The following is a 21679-nucleotide window of genomic DNA, read 5'->3' as shown; positions in this document are numbered from 1 at the left end:
TCCAAGTGCATCTTCGCAGAGAAAACGCTTCTGAGAGAGAGGGCTGGGAGCGTGGGTGGGATGGGGGAGGGGGTGGAGGCAGAGAAACTAGTTTGCAGGTGTCTGCAAGTGAGCCAGGTGTGGGGTAATAGGGTTGTGACAATGGGGATGTGGAGGAAAAAAGCTGTAAGAAAAAACTTCATGGATATGTGCTACATTTTTGTCTTTTGAGAAAGTGCTCTAAAGCCATACTGATGGGACCGTCATCACCCAGGGCCCACCTTTCCCCTACAGGTATGGGGATGTGGCTCAGGCTGGCTAATCAAAGTGTCCCACATTTGGGGACACAGTGATTGATTCAAGAGAGGGCACATGACAGATCAGGGCCCATCAGATTCCTTAGAGAGAGCTAATCAGAGGCCGGGCCATTAGCTGGAAGAAGCGTGGAGCTGCCTGTGGGGCTGGGGCACCTCTCTAAGGACTAGGGCATCATGGAGGAAAGCAGAGTGAGATCCAGGGAGGAGAGATCTCCAGCGTCATCTTTTGACCCTTTGGACTCAGTAACTTACTACAGCTAAACCCTCTCCGCGGACTTCTCAATTCTATAAACCAGACGAGCCCCTTCTCTGCTTGTGGCCATTGGAGATGGGCTTCTGTCTCTCACAATTGAAAACAGTCCTGATTAAACCGAAATTTGGAAAGTTAAATGGCCAGTCCATTAATCAATCAATCAATCAATCAATCATAAAGTGATTTATTAAATATGGAGAATGGGAATGGGTGGAGTTAGAGGTGACCCCCAGGTTTCTGTCTTGAATGGTAGGATAGGGCCTGGTACCCAAGAGGGGGAATACAGAAGGAGAGGATCAGTTGAGCTCAGGTTTGAAGAGCTCAGGGTGACTGCAGGTCATCCAGGCAGAGATATCCGGGAGATGGTGGAAAGACAGGTTTGGAGCCTCAGCCCCGTGGGGGACCCTGAGTCCTACAGCCAAACGTACTTGTGCTTCATTTCTATTTGTTTCTCCAAGGAAGGCAAACCTTGTTCTGATTCTGGAATCCTAAAGTCACCCCCGTGATGCCCCACTGGGTCATGTTTGGCTGAAGTTGGAGATGTGAAAAATTGTGGTCCGGGAAAACCTCTCCTGTCTGCTCCAGGAGTGGGGAGGGGCGGTCTGGGGAGGGAGGCTAGGGTTGGGAGCTGGCAGGAGATGAGAAATGGGTGTAAGGTATAGTAGGGCGAGAGTTTTTAAATCTTTAAGTATTTTTACCTTTCTAATCAATAAAGATCTGAGACACCAAAATATCCATTGCTTGAAAGGATATAGTGAGATGGGCTCTCATATCCTGATGAGAGACATATAAATTGTCATCACCTTTCTGAAATGCGTTTCGTATATAGATATAGATATATAGCAAGAGCCTTTCAAAAATACTTACCATCCATTTGATGTGCCAATTCGATTTCTGTGCATCTATCCTAAATAAACCGGCCTTCAATTCTGGACAGTGTGGTTTAGTATAGGTAATAGAGAGAAAATATAACCTACTTTATTGTCTGTATTCAGGTAGGAGTTCTCAACTTAGGGAAGATACAAAAAGCACTATCTATAAAAAGAAAAACTGATATATTGTACCTGGTAGAAACTTTTCTGTAAAAGACCCTGTTAAGAGGATGAAAAGACAAGCTACCAAAGGGAGAAAATAATTGCAAACCACAATTTGACAAAGGATTAGTATCTAGACTATATAAAAATTCTCAAGATCAACAGTAAGAAAAATCCAGTTAGAAAATGAGCAAAAGACACGCACAGATATTTCACCAAAGCGAATATACGGATGGCAATAAGCATGTGAAAGATGTTCAACATCATTAATCATCAGGGAAATGCAAACTAAAACCATAATGAGACGTCACAACACACACATCAGAATGGCAACACCAAATAGTGACAGTACCAAATGATGACCAGATGCAGAGAAGCTGGATCCCTCATGCACTGCTGGTGGGAATGTAAAATGGTACAGGGATTCTAGCAAACAGTCTGGCAGTTCTTATAAAACTACACATGCAACTACCATAAGATCCAGCAACTACACTCTTGGGCTTTATGTCAGAGAAATGAAAACTTATGTTCACAAAAAAACCTGTACACAAATGTCCATAACAGTTTTATTTGTAACAGCCCCAAACTGGAAACAACCCAGATGTCCTTCGCTGAGTGAATGGTTCAATGAACTGTAGTACATCTGTGCTGGGGAACACTACTCAGCAATAGAAAGGAATGAACCTTTGACACGTGCAACAATCTGGATGAATCTCGAGGCAATCATGCTGAGTGAGAAAAGCCAATTCCAGAAGGTCACCTACTGCATGATGGCATTTATATAACATGGTATAACATTCTCTATCTCATCTCTACGGTGATAGAGAACAAATTAGAAATTGCCAGGGGTTAGGAACGGGGCACCGGAGGGAGGTGGGTGTGGCTGTAAGGGCAACAAAAGGAATACTGTCTCTGGAAATGTTCTGTATCTTGACTGTGTCGATGTCAGTATGGGGGTTGTGATTTTGTACTCTAGTTTTGCAAAATGTTTCCCCTGGGGGAAACTAGGTAAAGGGTATGTGGGATCTCTCTGTATTATTTCTTCCAACAACATGCCAATCTAACCATTATCTCAACATAAAAAGTTTAATTTTAAAAACTTTAAGAGTTTTGGAAATAAAAATATGGGTTTCTGACTTCTCTTGAAGAAATGGAAAGGTCTTGTAACACTGGACCCACATTTCTACTTGGCAACCATCAGCTGGTGTTGATGGTGACTGCCTCCTTTAGACAGTGGGACAGGACACCTCTGTGTGCCACAGTTCCCACCTCTCCCTACACTTTCCCACCCAGTTGTTTAACACAATTACTGTTTCTTGTCTGCCCCTAAAGGTTGGACTTTGCCATCTTTTCTTTTGATGATTCCTGTTTTCCTGCGGGAGGAAAGAAGATTGTGGGGAAGAAAAAAGCAGAGGGAAAAGGAATTGCCTTAGGCTGGCTTTAGGTCGAATTTTCTCATTCAAAGAACTCAATACCATTAATCCAAAATTTCCACTGTGTCTCAGATCAATGGGAAAGTGTTTCCCTAATTTTGTTCACCAGCGCATTGAATTGCAACTCTCAAACTTAAAATGGATAACTATAAAATTTGAATTTATTTGAATATCCCAGTATTACACACAGTCAAGCAAAGCCTATTCCTCAATTGTGAAAACCTTACCTAACGTGGAAATGATAGTTCACATTTAATCTGCTCAACATTTATAGATTTTTAAAACCACTTTTTCAGGCCCATGACTTTTTTTGGGGGGAAGGGTATGTATCCATGTAGGTAAGTAGATGGAGTGGGGGGCACCATCCAGGAATAATGTGCCAAACTCTCATATGTCAATTTCAAAAGCATAGGACAAGAATTAAAACTAGTTTTTATATATAGTTTATAAAATAGTTTATAAAATTAGGGGGCTTCCCTGGTGGCGCAGTGGTTAAGAATCCTCCTACCAATGTAGGGGACACGGGTTCGAGCCCTGGTCCAGGAAGATCCCACATGCCGCAGGGCAACTAAGCCTGTGAGCCACAACTACTGAGCCCGTGTGCCACAACTACTGAAGCCCACGCGCCTAGAGCCCGTGCTCTGCAACAAGAGAAGCCACTACAATGAGAAGCCGACGCACCGCAACGAAGAGTAGCCCCTGCTTGCCGCAACTAGAGAAAGTCTGCGCGCAGCAACAAAGACACAACATGGCCAAAAATAAAATTAAAATAAATTAAAAAAAAAATAAAATTAGGGCTAGACTTAATATGAGAATTCTGAAAATGGAATGAAAAATGCCTACATGGATACGAATATGCCCACATGTATCTAGCCACAATCTGAGTTTTAGTTCACTTCTTCCTGGGCAGAGAGGAGATGCTGAAAAAACAGTCTAGTCAATGTCACTCAAGAGACCCGTGTAGGTTAAGGGGAAGCCCCGTGACACCCACCTGGTTGCCTGAGGTGCTGTTCTCGTTGCCCATGGTGATTCAGGGTGCCCAGCGTCCCTTCGGATTTGATCAGTGGTGACTGGAAGAAACAAAAGGGTATATACATCTGTAAAATTGAAGAAGATCTGAGGATTTTTCCACCTGCTCATTTCCCCAAACTCAAAAGCCAGATGATGGGAAGTGTTTATCTCTGCAGTCACAACATGGAAAATTGCTTTTGAAGGGTTTTCCTTTGTGACGTGCCACCCAGCAGTACAGGCTGGTGTTTTATTCCCAGCCTTTATTCCCTCGGGTTGGCAGACACTTCTGTAAGACGAGTTTGTTGCTGAGCCTCTGACCTAACGCCAACGTGCACGTATATGTATACCTACAAACGGAGTGACTAAAGGGGCCCGTTTGCCAAGGACAGCTTGAGGAGCACCGCTGTTGGAGTGTTTTCTGTTTCTAATTGTGTTCGGTTTGGAAATCCAGAGTGTGGCTGGCTGCCCACTGTCGAGGACAGCAGAGCTGGGTGTCCAATGTTAGGAGGCGTGAAATCCACTGCTCTTCAAAAACATGTGGTTTTCATATTTTTTTCTCTAAACACTTGTTTCATCAAATCAGTTTCACTTCTGCACATATTTCAATGAAGGCAGCATGTTTTTCTTGCTGAGGAAAATGCGTAGCTGTAGCCAGACAAGGAATACATAATCATGTAAAGCGGCTTGCTGTCTGGACACCCAGAGTCATTTCATTGGGCTTACTTAGTGACGTTGTTTATTAATCGTCATCATAATGAGGATGTTTCCCACACAGCCCACAGAGAAACCCAGGACATCTGCTGACATCGCCAACAGAGTTCCACGAGACCCCATAGCACAGCAGGATCAGGACTCTTTGTTCACTTGATCTAGGTGGAGAAACTAAGTTACAGAAAGCTTATAAATCACAGACTTCTCAGGGACTTCCCTGGCAGTCCAGGGGTTAAGACTCTGCGCTTCCAATGTAGGGGGCACAGGTTCCATCCCGGGTTGGGGAACTAATATTCCCGCATGCCACACAGCGTGGCCAAAATATAAAATAAATAAATAAAATAATAGACTTTTCAATACATGCACCCCTATGTTCATTGCAGTGCTATTCACAATAGCCAAGACATGGAAGCTACCTAAATGTCCATCGACAGATGAATGGATAAAGAAGATGTGATACATATGCAGAAAGGAGTACTACTCAGCCATAGAAAAGAACAAAATAATGCCATGTGCAGCAACATGGATGCAACTAGAGATTATCATACTAAGTGAAGTAAGTCAGAAAAAGACAAATACCATATGATATCACTTATATGTGGAACCTAAAATATGCCACAGATGAACCCATCTATGAAACAGACACAGAATCATGGACATAGAGAACAGACTGGTGGTTGCCAAGGGGGAGGGGGTTGGGGGAGGGATGGAGTGGGCGGATGAGGTCAGCAGATATAAGCTATTATATATAGAGTGGATAAACAACAAGGCCCTGCTGTATAGCACAGGGAACCATATTCAGTATCCTATGATAAACCGTAATGGAAAAGCATATTTTAAAAAAGAATATATATATATGTATAACTGAAGCACTTGGTTGTACGGCAGTAATTACCACAACATTGTAAATCAACTATACTTCAATAAATAAATAAATAAATAAAATAAATGACAGAATTTTCGAGCTGGAGCCTTAGAGATTACCAGTGTAATCCGGTGGGGAAACTGAGGTTGCAGAGAAGGCCAGGGACTTGCCAAAGACCCAGTTTGGGGAGGCCAGAGTTGGAAACAGAGCCCAGTCTCCTGCCTTCTGATTCGAGATTTCTTCCCAGCAGGATGGCTGTCATCATAGCATTTCCTCAGAAAACTTCAGTGATGGACTTAACTCAAAATAAAATGTGTCCATTGATTTGCTTAGCCATTCAACCAAAATTGAGCGAGTAGCTACCATGTACTACGTGTAATCAACAGTCACGGGAAAATAAAATATAAGTATTTTGAACGGGCCTAATTAAAATGCCCCCAAACTGAGAAAATTATGAGTGAAGTCACTGTAGTGATCAATTCTCTCCCTCCTAACCCTTTAATCAAAAAGTTGCAATTGTTCAATCCTTTCTGCCATTTGCTGTTTATAAGATGGCCAAAAAAAAAAAAAAAGGAATCATATACTCACTTACAGAATGTAAAAATTTTCATTTATTTAAAATCAATCACTTCAGTTTATTTTTTCTGTTCATTTGCAAAATTCTGCCTCATTAGGAAATAATGTTGAGTGTCACAATCATTGTGCCCTCATCCATTATCATAACTTCCTTGTACCGGCCAGGCTGAACCACACGCAGCTGGAAATATATGGGATTCGATGTAACATTAATTTTTGAAACTCATTTATCAAATAAAATTCAATAATTTTCTTAAGAATCAGAACACTTCAACTAGATTTTTAAACTGGCTTTTAAAACTACTTCTGGCTCACTGTAAATTTCAAAACCCCAGAGGGAAGGCCTGGCTGCATTGAAAACTCTCTCCTGGTAACCCTTAGAACTGCCCTCCTCCGGCTTCCTCAAGACCGGAGAGGAAGTACCGCTCTGTAGGACCCTGCCATCTACTTACAGTCAGGGACGGTCTGTGACTTTGGAGGCCGAGGCCCCTGGAAAGTCTGTGTGTCAGCAACTGGACTTTCTCCTCCACCATTCAGAAGCGAGCAAGGTCTAAGCAGAGGCCCAGACCCACCTCAACGAGTTGGGAACACAGCCCAGTCTCCACCCACGACGCTGACACAAATCAGCTGCACATCATACCTGGGCAGAGCCAGAGCAGAGCCGCAGTGAATACACAAACGTGCAATCAGCATTTCCCAGCCCATCGAGGCCAGGGCCTTTCACGCAGAGGATTTTCCTGTTAGTACATTAGCAGGGCTCCTTTCAGAAAAGGCTTATCCAAACTAAAACCGGCCCCTGTGATCTGACTGGCCGCACCTAGGGGAGCAAGGACCGTCCTGCTCCCGGAGCAGGGGTGCCATAAGTCACTCGCTTGTCCTTATGCTTTAGAGCAGGAGACAAACCTTTCTTTCTAGAGAGGAGGAAAATGCTCCAAGGGCTTCCTGTTTGCACCTGGGAAAATTCTGCCGTAAATAATACGGAAAGACAAAGAAAACTTGTGGAAACATGATGACGCAGCAGTCTGGCACCTGTTTATGGTGTGGCGTGTGCAGAATGTACTTACCCAGGCGTGGCTTGGGTTTCAGCAAGTGAAGTTGTAAAAAGCAGCAGGCTTGCCCAGCTCGCTGGTAGGCAGACCTGCCCATCCAGGGTGGAGGAGGCCCTGCGGCTCTCAGGTGGGACTGAAGAAAGGCAGCCACCAAAGACCCTTCTGTTCAGCAGCCTCCTTCCTCTCTGGTTTCCAGTCATTAGCAATTAGCCACTCTTTCTCACGAATGCAGTCCATTTCAATATATATACGTATATTTTTTGTAGTGGCCGAGACTTCCATTCATTCTGCAGAAGCTCCTTACACCTGCCGCACGGTGCAGCCCTCCAGGGAAAAAAGTTAGCACTTCCTCAAAGGTTTCTTGGAGACCAGATGTCCTACCAAGCTCAGAGGAGCGTCAGGGGCTCCTTGGAGGGGAACGTTGGACGTGGAGGGGGATCTCAGCGCCCCACTTCTAGTTCAAATAGAACAGAAGTGTGTATGTTTCGGCAGACAACGGATAAGCAAATTGTGATCTATCCATACAGTGGAATATTATTCAGCCATAAAAAGGAGTGAGATTGTGAGACAGACTACAACTTGGATGAACCTTGAAAATATGCTAAGTGAAAGCAGCCAGACACAAAAGGCCACGCACGGTGTGATTCTGTTGACGTGAAATGTCCAGAACAGGTAAATCCAGAGAGACAGACACCAGTATTGTGAACGTATCAAATGCCACTCAGTTACTCACTTTGAAATGGTTGATTTTGTGTTGTGTGCATTTCAACTCAGGTTTTTAAAGTGAGTATGTTTCATAGCTTGAGATTCTGCGTAAGATGTTGTTTGAAAAAATAAATCTACTGGGGGGAAAAAGCTTGAAAAGGACTGCTTTTGTGTTTATTAACACTAGATTCCCATAAAGTTGAGGATTAAAGGGATACGAAACAAGAACCTTTGCCTACCCTCGCCCCCTTCCCTCCCCCCCATCACAAAATCAAAAGAGAATTTTTCTAGGGAAGAGAATCTTTTCGAGCAAAATATCTTGGATGAGCCAGTTGGGAATGAAGAAAGGTCCCAAGCAAGTCTTCAACAGGTGAGCAAACATAGCAAAAAACCCTGACAAAGAGAACGAGAGAGTCGGGGGCTCACTCCTAAGGAGAGAGGCAAAGGAGGGAGACAGGATGGCCAACCACGGTGGCGGAGTCCCTTAAGGGTAAGGACTTTGAAGGTGGGGAATGTTCAGTGCTCCGTTTTCGGTTGTGTACATTTCAGCAGTGAAATGCCCTCCAGGGACCACTCCCTCGGGCAGCTCTGCAGCCTTACCTGTTGCTGCCGCCACTGGCCCCTGGACCACCACTACCACAGCTGCTGAACACTGAGCATCGTCGTTGACACCTGTCTCATCACTCACTGCTGTCCTGGACACCACGGGCACCAGAGGCTGCCACTGCCACTGGGGAAGAGAGTGAATGAATACGTAGACTTTTCAGCTTCCAGCCCAGGACCTAGTGCTCTGTCTCTTATAATGATAGAGTCCCCAGGTACAGGGGACAGGCCTGGAGGCCGGGCACCACGGAATCCAGAGTGTCCATATTTCTTAGTCAAGACGCCCTTTCCTGGAGGTACTGCTCTGACGGGACCCCAACAGCAGTCTTACCGCTGTCTGCATTTGTTTGTGCTGATCAGCCTCATTCTCTTCATGCTGTTTTCTTCCAAGCTGGACATCCAGCAAGGGACCAGCTTTCCACTTCCCGCCACAGACGGCTAAACGCACGTGTATGTGAATTCCTTCATCTGTCTCTGGGACAAGCTCGCCTCGGAGGGAGGATGGGGTCGTGACTGCTGCCCTGTGAACGCCACTCCACCACCCGCCTGATGTATAAACTTTAGCAAATCGTTTAACTTCTCTGTGCTCAGTTTTGCCATCTTTAAAATAGGAATCAGGGACTGCCCTAGCGGCCCAGTGGTCAAGACCCCGCGCTTCCAAAGCAGGGGTTCCATCCCCGGTTGGGGAAGTAAGATCCCACATGCTGTGCGATGCAGCCAAAAAATAATTAAATAAAATAAAATGGGAATCGTAACAATACGTAACTCATGTGACTGTGGTGAGATAATTTCCATAAAGCTCTTCCATAGATTAAGCACTAGATAGATCGTTGCCTATTATATTACTACTGGCAGTGGGTCTCTTTGGAGCTCCCAACAAGCAAATCCCGCAGTGACACAAAGATTAGGTTGCCTTCTTTTTTTGTCCCTTCAGAAAAATCATGAATTCTGATGCTACTGATTAGAAATCAGTACGTCAGCTAAACTGACTTGTGCACCGAAAGAAACAGATGTTGATGAAGACTATTTATAACATAGGCTCAATAAGAAGTTCACGGTTTCAAGAACTTGGACCAAGCAATTTACATGAAAATATTTGCTGGGCAAGTGACCCATCATTCCAATCCTGTCCCTCTACGTGGCCATTGCTGGGCATCCAATGTTAATTTAGCTAGAGTTGCTCTATATCCCCGGGCAAATGAAGCTGTACTTCTTCAAAAATGATCCATGGTTTAGGCTTCTAATTAATTCAAGGGGGTTTTCCACAAGCAAGACTGAATCCACAAAGGTTTCTTCTACCCACTTGTTCTGTGTACAGAGTCCAGACAGCCAGCTAAACCTCAACCTAGTCTCCAGTAGATTCAAATATAAAATTCATTTTAAATGATAGTTGTTTGGGAGAATTTTTATTTTTCAACTGGTGTATTGGTGTCACATCATCACAGCTGCAAATATAAACTGGGACAGTCTTTGATTCATTCATTTACTTACGCGTCTATTCCATAAATACTGAGCTCTTTCTACGTGCCAAGCCTGAGGTCCCTGTGTTCTCTTGCACTTACAGCAAAGCCATGAGGTAGGTTTTTTCTTTTTTTATGGATGAACAGTTGAAACTCAGAGAGGTCAAGTCGCATGGCCAAAGCCCAGGAGAGAGGAAAAGGAAGGCTGGAGCCTGATGGCCCCAACCCTGGCATTCGATGAACAGTGCAGTGCTGCCACCTTGGAAGACTTTTGGCAAGTGTTCAAAGGTAATGACTGCCTTGATCACTCGCTTACTTACCTCTATAGCAGAGCATGGGGTTTCTAGCTGTTGGCGACTGAAGCTGCTTGGGAAGGCTCCAGCTTACGGATCCCCCTCGCTGATCTAGAAGAGGGTAGGAGGTAATGTTTGGGCTGGTGATGAACCACCGAGGCGGGGATAGCCTAATGGGGCTGGGTAGCCAGAAGCATTGCTGAGAGGGGCCAGGAGCACCGCTGGGGAAACAGGGCCTGGAGCCAAGTCTGAGAGAGGAGGGGATGGAGCTGGGAGAACGAGCACGGCAGCTAAACTGTGCAGAGCAGCATGTGGGTGGAGGACGTGGCTCAGAACCCAGATTGTGGTGTCTGAGCTGATGCCCCATTTTACCTGCTGTGTACGGGGTGGGAGGTACAAGATGCTGCGGAAGCGAAGACGAGATCACGCAGGCCCCGTTTCATCGATGGTAACACGTGGGTTCAGAGAGGTTTTGCAGCCAAACTCCCACTGTCCTGTGAGCAATCTATTGGGATGTGTTGATACATCAGACAATCTCATCGAGTTTTCTATTCAGGGTTTTTAATTCTCTATCTTAAAGACTCTTTTTCTGTACATGAGAAAAATGTATCCGTTTTAAAGACTCAATACGTTTGGATTCTTCTGCGTTGAGTCATTTCGGTTGTTAGTGCTGGAAGCAGCGCGGAGATCATCTTCTCCAGCACAGACGAGGAAGCGGAGGCCAGAGGGTAGAGATGATCTGCCCATCCTCCCACAGCAAGCAAGGGCTGGAACCAGAACTGGACTCAGACAGGCTTGCTTCCAACAGGCAGCCTCCCCTCACAAGACCTCTGCAGGCTCCGGAGTCGCCTCCAGACCGGCCCAGCAAGATCAGATGAGACCCACCTTTCCTGCACGGCATTGCTCTCCAGTCACAGTGGCCTCCAGCCGTTCAGGTCCTGCGTCAGCTGAGGATATGGGAGGCACCAACTGGGAGGTTATGCTTGCTCTGGGGGTGAGCTCGGGTTCACCTGACCTAGCAGCTCCTTTGGCTGCTTGACAAACCCAGTGACCTAAGTCAGCTGCTGTTCCCACAGATGGCGCCAACTCTCACCCCAGGCAGGCAGGAGGCCTCAGCTTCTCCCTCCAGTGGCTGAAGTCAGTTGTTCTAACTCCCTACCTTGAACGGCTGAGCGCAGAGCTACTTATAGCTCTGTTATCATGTTCCTATTTGAATACAAACAAACACCCGTAGCCTGGGAAAGGGATTTATTAAGAGACATTGCCTGCTTTCTGCTCCAGCAGGGGCCCTTCGTGAGCACCGTGGACGTGGCTGCTCCAGGGGGTTTAAGTGAAATGACAACTCTTCCTTCATACTCTCCCCTTAGCCGCTTGTCTTCTTTCCTCTCCCATCTCTGAGGGCACCGAGAAACTTTGATGTGAAAAGTCCACTCTCGCAGATCTTAGATATCACCTGCTCTCATGCCATAGAGATCAGACACGAGACTGCTGGTGAGCGGCCAGGTCAATTATTAAGTTCTTGTTTCTCAGCTCCAAACCCACTATATTCAGATGCTGGGAGGCTCTGAAAACTCCATTTCTGCTTTGCCAACTGCTCCTCGTGCGGCTCTGCCAGGGGAAGGCGGAAGCCAGAGGAGGGCACACTCCTTCCTGGCTGCTTCCTGCTTCTGGGAGCATCACCCCCAACCTCACTTCTCCCCTGTGGCAGCAACAGTTCCCACCCGGGGCAGCAGTGGGGTCCAGTTTGCCATTCTCCCAACTCTTACAGAGCTAGCCTCGTGGACATCAGCCCCAGCTGACTGCAAATCCCTCCACAGAGGTCTGAGTTTCCCTTCTGTGGGGAACCCCCTCCAAGCTCCTAAATAATAATTCCCACTTCCCTTTGCTCTCTAAGTCCTAAGTATGATAACTGCTTCCTGCAGTGGCTACCTTCCATCATCCTGTAGAGTTTGCCTTTTGCCTTTGCATTTACCTAGATAACAATCGTTTATATTAAATTCTCTCTGTTAAAATAACTGGGACGTTTCTGTCTTCTGACTTAACCGTGCCTGATATGCTGGCAGAACTGGGATACAAATCTTCTTTCTCCTGGTTCACGACTCTCTGCATTGGAACCCAATAAATATGTGTTCAGTTAAATGAATGAGTAAAGCGAGTTCAGTCCCTCATCAGCTTTAACTTTAATAAGAAGTTGTTCAGGGCTTCCCTGGTGGCACAGTGGTTAAGAATGCACCTGCCAATGCAGGGGACACGGGTTCAAGCCCTGGTCCGAGAAGATCTCTCGTGCCGTGGAGCAACTAAGCCCATGCGCCACCAACTACTGAGCCTGCGCTCTGGAGCCCGCAAGCCACAACTACTGAGCCCATGTGCCACAACTACTGAAGCCTGTGTGCCTAGAGCACATGCTCTGCAACAAGAGAAGCCACTGCAATGAGAAGCCCGCTCACCGCAACTAGAGAAAGACCACACAGCTATGAAGACAGCAAAGCCCAAAATAAATAAATGAATTCATAAAAAAAAAAAAAAAAGAAGTTGTTTAGGATTCCCCATCACCAACAACAACCTCTCACCCAATCACAACCTGGACCTTCTGTCTTCCAGATGTTAGTCTCTATCACGAGCTATTAGAATTGGAAGGGAATACAGCTCTAACTTATAAGGCTCCCCAACCTTTTCACATCGTGACACACATAATACAATCACATTAATACAGACTCTGACTTGGGACAAGGCTGCTGTATGGCTCATCCACTGCCCAGGCCCGACCTGGCCACACCAAGAGTTGAGGATATCGAAATCTTGTAACCTGTCTGCCCGGCAGTGGGCCACTGGCTTACGGTGGAGAAGCAGTGACCTAATCTAAGGCTTTCCTTTTATAGGTGATGAACTTAAGGCCAGAGAGTTTAGGTAACCGGCCCAAATGTGAAGAGCCTCAGCTGTTGGCTAGAGCGTCTCAGCTCTCCTTCATCCTCCGGCAGGCCAGCCTGGGCTTCTCAAGCCTAGCACAGAATTCCTCTTGGGAAGGAACAATCTTCATTTAGGAAAGGAACGTGATGTAATCTGTGTAGGTGCAAAGCGTTGGCAGGAGCTGAAGCTCAGTAAAAGGAGCTGGTTACATTGCTCCTCATGTGAGATGAGAGTATTTGGGGTTTGGTTCCAGAGGTGGAAGGTCAGAGAAGAGGTCACAGGGTCAGAGAAAGGAATTGGGGGCTGGAGGAGATGAACCTGGGCTTTGGTGTGAGATAGAGGATGATAAGGTAAAGGGCCGGTGGAACTTCCCCTGAAATGAGGAACCGGGGACATTTGAACAACAGCAATGCCTAATGGCATTTTGAAGTTGTTTTCGGTCCTTAGAGTGCAAAGCTCTCCTCTCTCCCCACAGATCTTCACGCTACATTCATGAATGCTTCGCTAGTACTGTGTTTTGCTTTGTTTGGTTTTTGGCTGGGATTGGGGGTTTGGAACTTGAAGAAAGGGCTGCACTTTATTCTTATTTGGGTCCATACAATATGGAACAGAGAGAGCATAAAGTAGGAACCTGAATGTAGAGGAGACCAGAGTGTAAAATAAACTTTGGGGAATTCACAGAAATCTGGGGGTAGACTTTGGAGATCCCCAGTCATGGACTTGAGCTTGAGTGTAAAAGGTCAGGGAGACCCCATCTGACACCTGGGGTGAGCATATATTTGTAAACTTAAATAAAACCAACACAACGAAATTGGAGATCATACGTACTGTTTGTGCTCTTTTTGAAACTGCTTCTTTTTTCCCATTTAACAGTAACATATCAGAAACATTTCCCCATGGCTACAATATCATATTTAATAGCTGCAGTGGATACTAAGTTGTCTCCAAGTTTTAGCTGTTTAAAAATACATTTCTCATTTTGTATAACTTGTCTCCGCCTGGGATAGTGGAGGAAATTATAGAGTGAGGTGGGTAGGACTTAGCATAAACTGCCGCAGGTTAGATCAAGCAGGAAGGTATTGAAACCAGAGAATTATGAATGGGAGATGAACTTACGGGCACAATCAGGTTGGCAGGATCAGAAACGGGGGCAAGGACTGTGCCAGAGCAAGCAGTCAGGATGGAGAGCGGAGGATTCTTGTATGAGGCGAGTTTTGCCTCCCTGTGCTGCTTTTTAAATGGGGAGACCTGGGGTCTCCATTGGCAATCACGTCCTACAATGTTTGAGACAGGTCTTGAAAGGTTTCGTTCATGAGCTGGAATCTGGTTCTTTGGGACAGAGGCCAGGTACCTGTGGTGGTGATGCCTTCCAGGTTTTGAACCTCTAAACCAGAACCTGTGAATAATCATGGAATCTCTGCTTGAATACCTCCAGTGATGGGAAACTCACTTCGTCCTGAGGCATCTTTTCTTTTTTTAGCACGATTTTTTTTTTTTTTTTTTACGCGGGCCTCTCACTGTTGTGGCCTCTCCCGTTGCGGAGCACAGGCTCCGGACGCGCAGGCTCAGCGGCCATGGCTCACGGGCCCAGCCGCTCCGCGGCATGTGGGATCTTCCCGGACCGGGGCACGAACCCGCGTCCCCTGCATCGGCAGGCGGACTCTCAACCACTGCGCCACCAGGGAAGCTGAGGCATCTTTTCTGGAGAGAGGTGTACTGGATCACTGGAAAGTTATTTCTATTGCTCCATAGTCTAGATCCCACCCTTGATTCCATGAGAGCTGAACTAACGGCTCTGGACAATAGTGACTACAACTAGGCATGGGCTGGGCAATGGCCAGTGGTGAGGCCTGAGGACCAACATGGACGATCTAGCTGACTTTATGGACCATCATCTTAGACTGGGCTGCAAGCCTTTACTCAAGCACCAACCTAAGTTTGCCTTGTTCTGGGACTGCGTTGAATCAGCATCCTCTCTCATCTTCACGACTGATGAGTGGTAGCTGTGGTCAGCTAGCCAGCCCACAGGTGACCACAGACACTTGAGGGACCACAGCTGAGTCCAGCCAAAATTGCCAATCCACAGAATCAGAAGCTAGGTAAGTGGTTATTGTTTTAAACCACCAAGTTCTGGGGTGGTTTATTACATGGTAAAAGCTAAATGATAAAATTTCCCCTGGAGGGTCCTTAGAACTTTCCTTCATACCAGGCTGCACCCAACTCTGGCTGGCCATCTTGAAGATCTTGAAGACATCACAAAGGATGCCACATGAGGGAGGACTGATAGATGGATCAAATCCCTCTGCAGCAGTGAAATGACAGTTTACAAGAACAGCCCCTTGACTGGTGGCCCCTAGTGTCACCTTGGTCTATGCCACACTAAGTGTCATTACCCTATAGCTCTCTGAGGGTGATGCTCTGAGCATCCCATGTTACGAACCATGCATAGACCCTCAGCCCAAAATGGAAACATGAAGCTGCATATAGATTTGCAGGAATGGGGTCTCTTTTTTTCCTGCCAAAACAGATATTTGCTGATACATTTAAATATAAGGTTCCCCTTACTCACAATTTCCATATAGTCCTTCTCTGCAGACTGGATATTAGCAAAACTTATTTCTTATGAAAACAAGCTGTTGAAACCCACAAAAATTCAGACATCAGTTCGAATCCAAAAGCTGAACCGTGCTGTCATTTTTGGAAATCAAATACATCAACCTAACTGGGAACTGGGGGCTAAGGGGTGGGTGGAAGGAGGATGGAATTGGGGGTGCGGGAAGGCTGTTTCAACACAAACAACACGACAGAGATCTTGAGTGTAGATGGGATATTGGTGCCAATCACATCAGAGCCAAAGATACTATTACGTATGCGTCATGTATTAGAGCCGAACTAAGAAACTGAAGATATTTGCCTTCTATATGACATAGTAAGAACTTGCAAATGTAATTATTAAGCTTTAGAGAGAGTTTCAGCTAACATCAGGCAATTTTATTATGTAAAATAGAAAGTAGCTTTTAAAATTTTTTATTTATTTATTTTTTGGCTGCGTTGGGTCTTCGTTGCTGCACGCGGGCTTTCTCTAGTTGCGGCGAGCGGGGGCCACTCTTCACGTGCTGCATGCGGGCTTCTCATTGCGGTGGCTTCTCTTGTTGCAGAGCACCGGCTCTAGGCGCGTGGGCTTCAGTAGTTGTGGCACGTGGGCTCAGTAGTTGTGGCTCCTGGGCTCTATAGATCGCAGGCTCAGTAGTTGTGGCACACGGGCTTAGTTGCTCCGCGGCATGTGGGATCTTCCTGGACCAGAGCTCGAACCCATGTCCCCTGCACTGGCAGGCAGACTCTCAACCACTGCGTCACCAGGGAAGTCCCGAAAATAGCTTTTTAAGGGGACTTCCCGGTGGTCCAGTGGGTAAGACTCCACATTCCCAGTGCAGGGGTCCCGGGTTTGATCCCTGGTCAGGGAACTAGATCCCACATGCATGCCACAACTAAGAGTCCTCATGCCACAACTAAAGATCCCGCATGCTGCAACTAAGACCTGGCGCAGCCAAAATAAAAATAAATAGGAAAGAAAGAAATAAAGAAAATAGCTTTTTAAAAACTCTGTTCCTCAGATAAGTTTATTGTAAATTTATCTTTAAAAAATTAAGGATAACAATAGTTATATAATTTAAAAGTCCTTATAAATAAGACTTTGTTAAGTACCATTCTTCCAGCAAGAACAAAAAGAACATCTTAATCATATTTTCCTGTTTTTAAGTTAGCTTTGGTGGTGGCTAAAAACAATAGAGGCATCCTAGCCACCTGCCTCCCAATATTTCCTCTGCAAATGAAATAAAACAACAAGAAGGAGAAAGAAAATGTACTCAAAAACCAGGCCCTCGGTAGAAAGAAAGACAGAGACGCTTAAGCACTCTTCAAAATAACTGTGAATAAAATGAGAAAAGTCAGGCAGCCCTGGAGCACAATTCCTCATGCTCCCACCCTCACCCCACCACAGAGCTTTGTGAAAAGCGCAGACGGACCTAGTAACTAGTGAAGAAATAAAAATTCAGCTTTTAAGGCAAGATAAGAAAAATTTAAACAAAAATTTCTCTGTCCGTTTGGGCCTCCTGCCTCCCCTCTGGTGTGCATAGTACATCTCCATTATGCCTTAAGCAGACCCTCACCCCACAATGGCAGAAATACATGCTCAACCATAAAGATCAATTTTTCTCTTTCTGGCGCCAGCTATGTAACTCCTTAGAAGATAACATTCCTTTGTCAAGCCTGTAAAGGGTTACAATGACCCACCACTGGCCTTGTACGTATAGACATCTTTGGTGAACTTTATGTACAATGCGATATATCATTTCCCTTAAAGATAGAGATTGGTGCAGAACAGACTGGTCAGAGTTCCTGGGGAGGTACTGGGCCACACCTAATGGAAGTTCTTATCTTAAATACTTAGTTAGGACCTTATTAATGTCACTAGCTATATTGCTTGTATTCTGCCTATTTTACAAGATTATTGTTTCTTGCTTTACCAAATGTGTGACTGAACCTCAGATAAAATTAACGATGATTTGGCGAATTGGCCGAATGTATAGTTCTATAAGACCAACGGTTGTAATAGTCTAACTTCTAGATATGGGAAGAGGCAACAAGAGGGAACCATCTCCTGGACCATAACAGACTAGCAGGACAGGCGACCCAGAGGTTTCTGGCTACTGTTAACAGGGCCCAGTCCAGTAATAGAGAATTGAGTGGCCTGTCAACAAAATCCTCGCCTGACCTAGGAATGAGCATTCCTAGTGCAGTGGGACAAATTAGTCACGAAATGCCTAATGTGGGAGGCATTAAGGTGCTTCCAAAAGGGAAGGGATTATAAAATAAGAAACATTGCCCACCGTCCAGTTCTACAAGAATCATTAAAACCTCAGTCACTGACCTATGTACAACACGACCTCAGTCACTGACCTACGTACAACACACCCTGAAAGGAATTCAGGGCAAAGATCAGGATGAGGCCCTCTGTGTTCTGGGAAAACTGACAGAACAGGTCTGCAAATAGTTAGATATTTTCAGGAGAAATTTTTTATGAACCTGGATTCTTCCATCTTCCCATACTTAGAAAAGCACTAAAACCATTAACTAAGATGTCTGCTTCTCTGGCTAGCAGCAAAATTCCACTGAAATGTGTGCCTGATTGCACATACCTCCTTCTCCAAAATCACATATATGTTGGCCTCCTCCTTTACCTCTTCGGAACAGTTCTCAGAGCTCTCTGAGAGACTGTCTCCCAGCTTATAATCCTCAGCGTGACTGGAACAAAATTTTCCATTTCTTTCTCAGATTGACTACTGATTAGCATTTTCATCGATACTAGTAAAACGGTAGAGAAGACAGAAGAAGGAAGCTTAAGTTGATCTGAAATTATTGTCAGAATGATTAAGTCCACCTTAAATCAGAAAATACCAAAAAAAGGTGCCTGAGCAGGTCAGAGCCTGGACTACAGGGTCAGGGCCTCAAAGCACAGGACATCTAAAGAGACAGGTATGATTCATTGCACTTCAAAATGCACTGCTCTGGGGCAGGAAAAAAAAAAAAAATCAAAAACCACAGGAGAAGCACTCTATGGCAGCTGGGTATTGAATGGGGAAAAGAATGAAAAAGAGAAAATTTAGAGCCTGACAAGAAAAAGAGAACCACAAAATCAGAGGACTCACAAAAACTCCCCCACCCTACCCACCAAACATGGACTCTCTACAGACAGAACAGGGCGCTATTAACCCAGGAATACTGCAGAGCATCCCGATGCTATAAAAGTGGACAAGAGGAAGGTCAACAAATCTATACAGGGCTATTGCAAAAACAAAAAAATCAGGAGACATATCACCTGGGGAAAATCTTTCCCACACCATCAAAAAACTAAGTAGAACTAAATTATAAGTCAATACACTAAACAGAATTAAATATTCTTAAATAAGCATTCAAGCATATGTAAAACACCTCGAATCAGAAATTCAAGAAGGCAATGAACAAAAATCAGGGAGAAATGAAAAGACTGTTGATTGGACTCAGGAAAGAAATAGAAAACAGTTAAATTACCTCTGAAATAAATAAGTCACAAAGCACCCAAGAGAGAAGAGATTCAAATAAAAATTTAATAGAGGGTATTGAGGAAAATCAGGAAAACAATGAAGAGAATGAGAAATGACATAAGAAAGAAGCAAATAGGGTCAGAGAGAAAATATGGAAATTGGAGACAAAGAGGGAATAATATCCCTATTATTGGAGTCCTTGATATAAAAACAAAAAAATTGAGCGGGGCTAATATTTCAAACTTTTAACCAAGAAAACTTTCCAGAAATAGGAAAATACCCAAATGTACACACTGAAAGGACTCACTAAATACTTGGGAAAATATACCCAGAACAATCAATTCCAAGACATATCCTGGTAAAACTATTAGATTTCAAAGATAAAAGATAAAACTCTCATGACCTCCAGAGAGAAATATCAAATAACTTACAATGCCAAAAGAATAAGATTCCTATCATATTTTAAAAAATCAATACACAAAGCAAAGTAACAATGGAGTAGCATTTTAAAAAACCCAGTGAACTACAGTGTGGATGAAGGATTTTATATTCAGCCAAGCTGCTCTTCATATATCAAGGCTAGAGGAAAATGATTTTCAACATGTAATAACTTACTGAATTCTATTTCCATCAGATTCCATTCCAGGGTATCTCCTAGAGGATGTATATTTCATCTAACCTAGTGATGACTGGGAAAACTTTAGCAAAAGGACTGATGATAAGGATTTAAAAATATGTAAATAGGGACTTCCCTGCAGTCCAGTGGTTAGGAAGCAGTGCTTCCACTGCAGGGAGCCCAGGTTCGATCCCCGTCGGGGAACTAAGATCACACATGCCTTGCAGCATGGCTTAAAAAAAAAAAAAATTAAATATACATCTAAGACTAAAACAAAGATGGGAGGGCAAGGATGGAAGACTAATGTACAAACGTTATTTGATTTAACAAAGTAGAAGTAATGCATCTAAAAAACTGAAGAAGACAGAAGGGGAAAGAGGAAACTAGAACAAGCTCATTGCTATAGGTTAAGAGGTGGGCATTAAAGGTTATTGGGTGGGGGGTGTTGAGTCTTGATATACCAGAGAGTGAAAGTTTAAGTAAGAAAACAGGGATGTATTTAAGCAGGGGTCAGAGGAAAATTCATTGCACTAAACATATTTATCAGTGAAAATAAAATGAGGGAAATAACAAATTAAATTTCCAAGTCAAAAAACTAGGAAAGGAAAAGCAAAATAAACTAAGGAAAGTACAAAGAAGAAAATAATACAGACAAAAGTAGAAATTAATGAGGTAAAGAATAGAAAAATGAACAGCCTAATGAACGAATGAAAATCATAGTTGTTTAAGAAATTAATGAACTAGGGCTTCCCTGGTGGCTCAGTGGTTGAGAGTCCGCTTGCTGATGCAGGGGACGTGGGTTCGTGCCCTGGTCCGGAGTGGGTGCCCTGGTCCGCGAAGTGGCTGGGCACGTGAGCCATGGCCACTGAGCCTGCGCGTCCAGAGCCTGTGCTCCACAATGGGAGAGGCCACAACAGTGAGAGGCCCGTGTACCGCAAAAAAATAAATAAATAAAAAGAAATTAATGAAACAGAAAAATTACTAGCTAACTTGATCAAGAAGAAAAGGGAGAAAGCATGAATATACAAAATAAAAAATGACAGGAGGGAAATAACCATTGTAACAGAAGAAAATTTTTAAATTATGAGACTGCTTTGCAGACCTCTTTGCGAATGAAAAATGCATGAAATGGATAATTTCCTAGGGAAATTCAGGTTACCAAATTGACTTCATTAGAGTTAGAAAACTTAAACATACCAATTTCCATACAAAACAACAAATTTATAAAGAACAATACCACAAAAAAAGCACCAGGCTAGTTGATTTCACAGAGGAATTCTACCAAACCTTCAAAGATCAGAGAGTCCCAATGCTCTATAAATTACTCCAAGGCATTGTAAAGGCAAATAAAAAACTCTTAATTTTTTTTATGAATAATAAACTCATTCCTAAACCTGATAAAAAATGGATCACTGCAGGAGTGCTGCATATCAATATTATTCATGAATATTGTTGCAAAAAATTTTTTTAAAAATACTAGCAAACAAACTCTAGCACCACATTCAGAAAATAACATACTACAAACAAGTGGGATTTCCAGGAACTGATCAAAAAGAACGACTGCGATGAGTTGAAACACATCCAATATGTTAATTTCCATGAATTCATAATGATACTCTTCCTTCCCTAAACAAAGCTCATTGGTCACCTTTCAAGAATTCTAGGCAATCAAGAAATAGAAATAATCAAGCACAGAACCTGACTTTCCAGACAAACTGCATTTCAGGACATCCAAATAGTTGATGATAGAAACTTCTTTCTAGAGAAATCACAATTAATAAATG

General features: G+C 44.2%; 1 protein-coding gene across 3 annotated transcripts in view; it reads right to left on the bottom strand.

Moving 5' to 3' along the window:
* The window catches only part of TACC2 (transforming acidic coiled-coil containing protein 2), a 206639-nt gene that overhangs the window by 177725 nt on the left and 7235 nt on the right, over positions 1 to 21679 (bottom strand). The window contains exons 1-2 of one of the 3 annotated variants that reach the window (XM_049696479.1): positions 6632 to 6788; positions 4008 to 4086 (exon numbers count right to left, since the gene is read on the bottom strand). In XM_049696479.1, coding sequence (XP_049552436.1) covers positions 4008 to 4040 — 33 coding nt within the window. In that variant the 5' untranslated portion in view covers positions 4041 to 4086; positions 6632 to 6788. Of the gene's footprint in view, positions 1 to 4007; positions 4087 to 6631; positions 6789 to 21679 lie in introns of those variants that run through there. The other 2 variants (XM_049696481.1, XM_049696478.1) reach the window with 2 other exon arrangements.

This window comes from Orcinus orca, chromosome 14, assembly GCF_937001465.1.
Source record: "Orcinus orca chromosome 14, mOrcOrc1.1, whole genome shotgun sequence".
Lineage (NCBI taxonomy): Eukaryota > Metazoa > Chordata > Mammalia > Artiodactyla > Delphinidae > Orcinus > Orcinus orca.
This window is presented reverse-complemented; position numbering and strand designations above follow the sequence as displayed.